The sequence below is a fragment of the Penaeus vannamei genome, chromosome 10 (assembly GCF_042767895.1).
Source record: "Penaeus vannamei isolate JL-2024 chromosome 10, ASM4276789v1, whole genome shotgun sequence".
NCBI classification, from domain to species: domain Eukaryota; kingdom Metazoa; phylum Arthropoda; class Malacostraca; order Decapoda; family Penaeidae; genus Penaeus; species Penaeus vannamei.
Genome location: NC_091558.1, coordinates 17,588,016 through 17,590,515, shown reverse-complemented (window position 1 = coordinate 17,590,515; position 2,500 = coordinate 17,588,016). Strand labels below are relative to the sequence as shown.

At 38.8% G+C, this 2,500-nt stretch overlaps 1 protein-coding gene across 1 annotated transcript in view; it reads right to left on the bottom strand.

Moving 5' to 3' along the window:
- Positions 1-2,500, bottom strand: part of LOC113813889 (probable glutamate receptor) — a 17,671-nt gene that overhangs the window by 6,705 nt on the left and 8,466 nt on the right. Inside the window, exons 3-5 of the mRNA XM_070126056.1 lie at positions 2,067-2,186; positions 1,329-1,552; positions 276-392 (exon numbers count right to left, since the gene is read on the bottom strand). Of these exons, the coding sequence (XP_069982157.1) occupies positions 276-392; positions 1,329-1,552; positions 2,067-2,186 (461 nt within the window). The remainder of the gene's footprint in view (positions 1-275; positions 393-1,328; positions 1,553-2,066; positions 2,187-2,500) is intronic.

The following is a 2,500-nucleotide window of genomic DNA, read 5'->3' as shown; positions in this document are numbered from 1 at the left end:
TGGCCTCGGAAATCATGCTCGGGAACCTATCATAGAAAACGGCCTCGGAAATCATATTTGGGAAATTATCATAGAAAACGGCCTCGGGAATCATGTTCTGTATCATATCATAGAAAACAGCCTCGGAAATTGTTCGATTCTTTAAGATTTCTTTTTTAATATCAAGTTCATAATGATTTTCAGAAATAGAGACGATAAATGATTTCGTTTGACCATGAGAAACATGTCCCATACAACGATACCCTTGTTTGCATACCCATTGCATATTTTCTGACCTTGAAAATTTGTCGGGGAAAACCTGCTGCTGAAGGACAAGGCCGCCCCGAGAAGACCAAGACGCGACCTTCTGCAGCTGCCCGCTCGAAGGCCTGTAGGGCAGCTGCACGTAGACGCTGGGAGAAAAAAAAAATTGGTAAATATTGTCATTGCATATTTATCCGTGTCCATTCTACCTTATGCGTCTGTATTCATATACATCTGTTTATCTAATTATCTATGTATTTACTTATCTGTCTACTTGTTTATCTGCGTGTATATGTGTTTATCTAATTATCTACGTATTTATTTATCTGTCTACAAGGTAATCCTTTATATCTGTTTATCGAATTATAGATATAAAGAGACGGATACACAGACAAATGGATAGACAGGCAGATAAAGAAACATACAGACAGAACATGACATGCAGTAATGGACAGGCTGACATACAGATAAGAACTGAGAGAGACAGGCCGACCGATTCAAACGATGGGACCAGAAAAGTTCAGACTGCATCACCTTATAAGCCCACAACACACACACACACACACACACACACACACACACACACACACACACACACACACATACACACACACACACACACACACACACACACACACACACACACACACACAAACACACACAGACACACACACACACACACACACACACACACACACACACACACACATCATCATCATCATCATCACCCAAGAAACCCACACACACACACACACACACACACTATAAAACGATGATGATGATAACAATTAATATAGATATAATGATAATGATTATAATACTAATAATAGTAATGATTATGATAATGATGATAAAAAGATAATAGTAATAATAACAATAATAGTCCTAATAAAGATAATGCCAATGATAATAACAAAGATATCAATAACAATAAAAAGAATGATCATGATAGTAATAACAAATCTAATAGCAACAATGATAACATTAATTATCATGATAATGATAATGGAGATAATGGCAATAACAGTAAAGATAACAATAACAATACCCACACTAAAAGAGATCCCTCAAAGCCCCAGCAATACCTCGCGAAGAGCAGGTCCTGACCGAGGACCAAGAGCGCGGAATTCGTCAAGGAGAGCGCCTGGTACAGCTGACGGAGCTCCTGAAGGGGCAGGCGGGTGACGACCAGGAGCCTCGTGGCCCACACCAGGAGGCGGCCCCGGAGCGACGACTCGGCGAAGGAGGCCAGGAAGGCGGGGTCGTCGCTCAGGACGACCACGTTCACGCACCAGGACGACTCACGGAGCTGGGAGAGGGAAGAACGAGAGAGAGAGAAAGGGGTAAATCGATACCGGGGAATTAAATAGTTTTCTAAAGTTTGTTATTGATTTTTTTTCGTGGGTTTTAAGCGCGTGTGGTTTCTCTGAACGGAGGGAGGGATTGCGTGGTTTCTGGTCGTATTTTCCTCTTTTTTAACGTTGATAATAATTGATATAAGCTAGAGCAGGGAGTAAAAGTAAGAAAAGATTTTTAACGTTGATAATAAAGGTTTGATCAAAGCTGGAGCAGGTAGTAAAATAAGAAGAAAATGAATATCGATCTGTAATTTCAGAATCAAACACTGAAATGAGTTATATTGATTATATCAATCATCTTTATTTATACGTGCACGATTTTTAAGCATGTATATTGTAGTATGTGCACACACACACACACACACACACACACATATATACATATTATACACATTAGTATATATATGCCCATATGTGTTTCTGTGTGTGTTGTTAATAAACATTGTTAAATTCAGTATCACTTACCTTCCGGGCTGTCTGGATCACCTCTTGTAGTTCTTTACCACCCGTAGTCCTGGGAGAATAATCACTTCCTGGCACCTCAAAGACACCCACGCCCCGAGGAGAAGCGTTCCGTCGAAGAAACTAAAACATTAAAATCATATTGTATATAATGGAATAGGCATTATGTTTAACGGTGACGTTTATGTTGGCAGCCCATTTTTTTTTATCTTTATATACATTAATTCTTTTGCCGGGCGTTACGGAAATGAATGACAAAGATAACAGAGTAATTCAAGGAATGACAATGTAACAAGTGATTAAGCCAACGTTAGTTATTCTCATTATAATTGATAGTGTCGATATCACTGATAGTATATCATCTCTGTCGATAAATTACATAAGATTTCAAGCCACTTTTAATTATTTCCTAGTGTCTTTGTTAATTGACGTTGTTA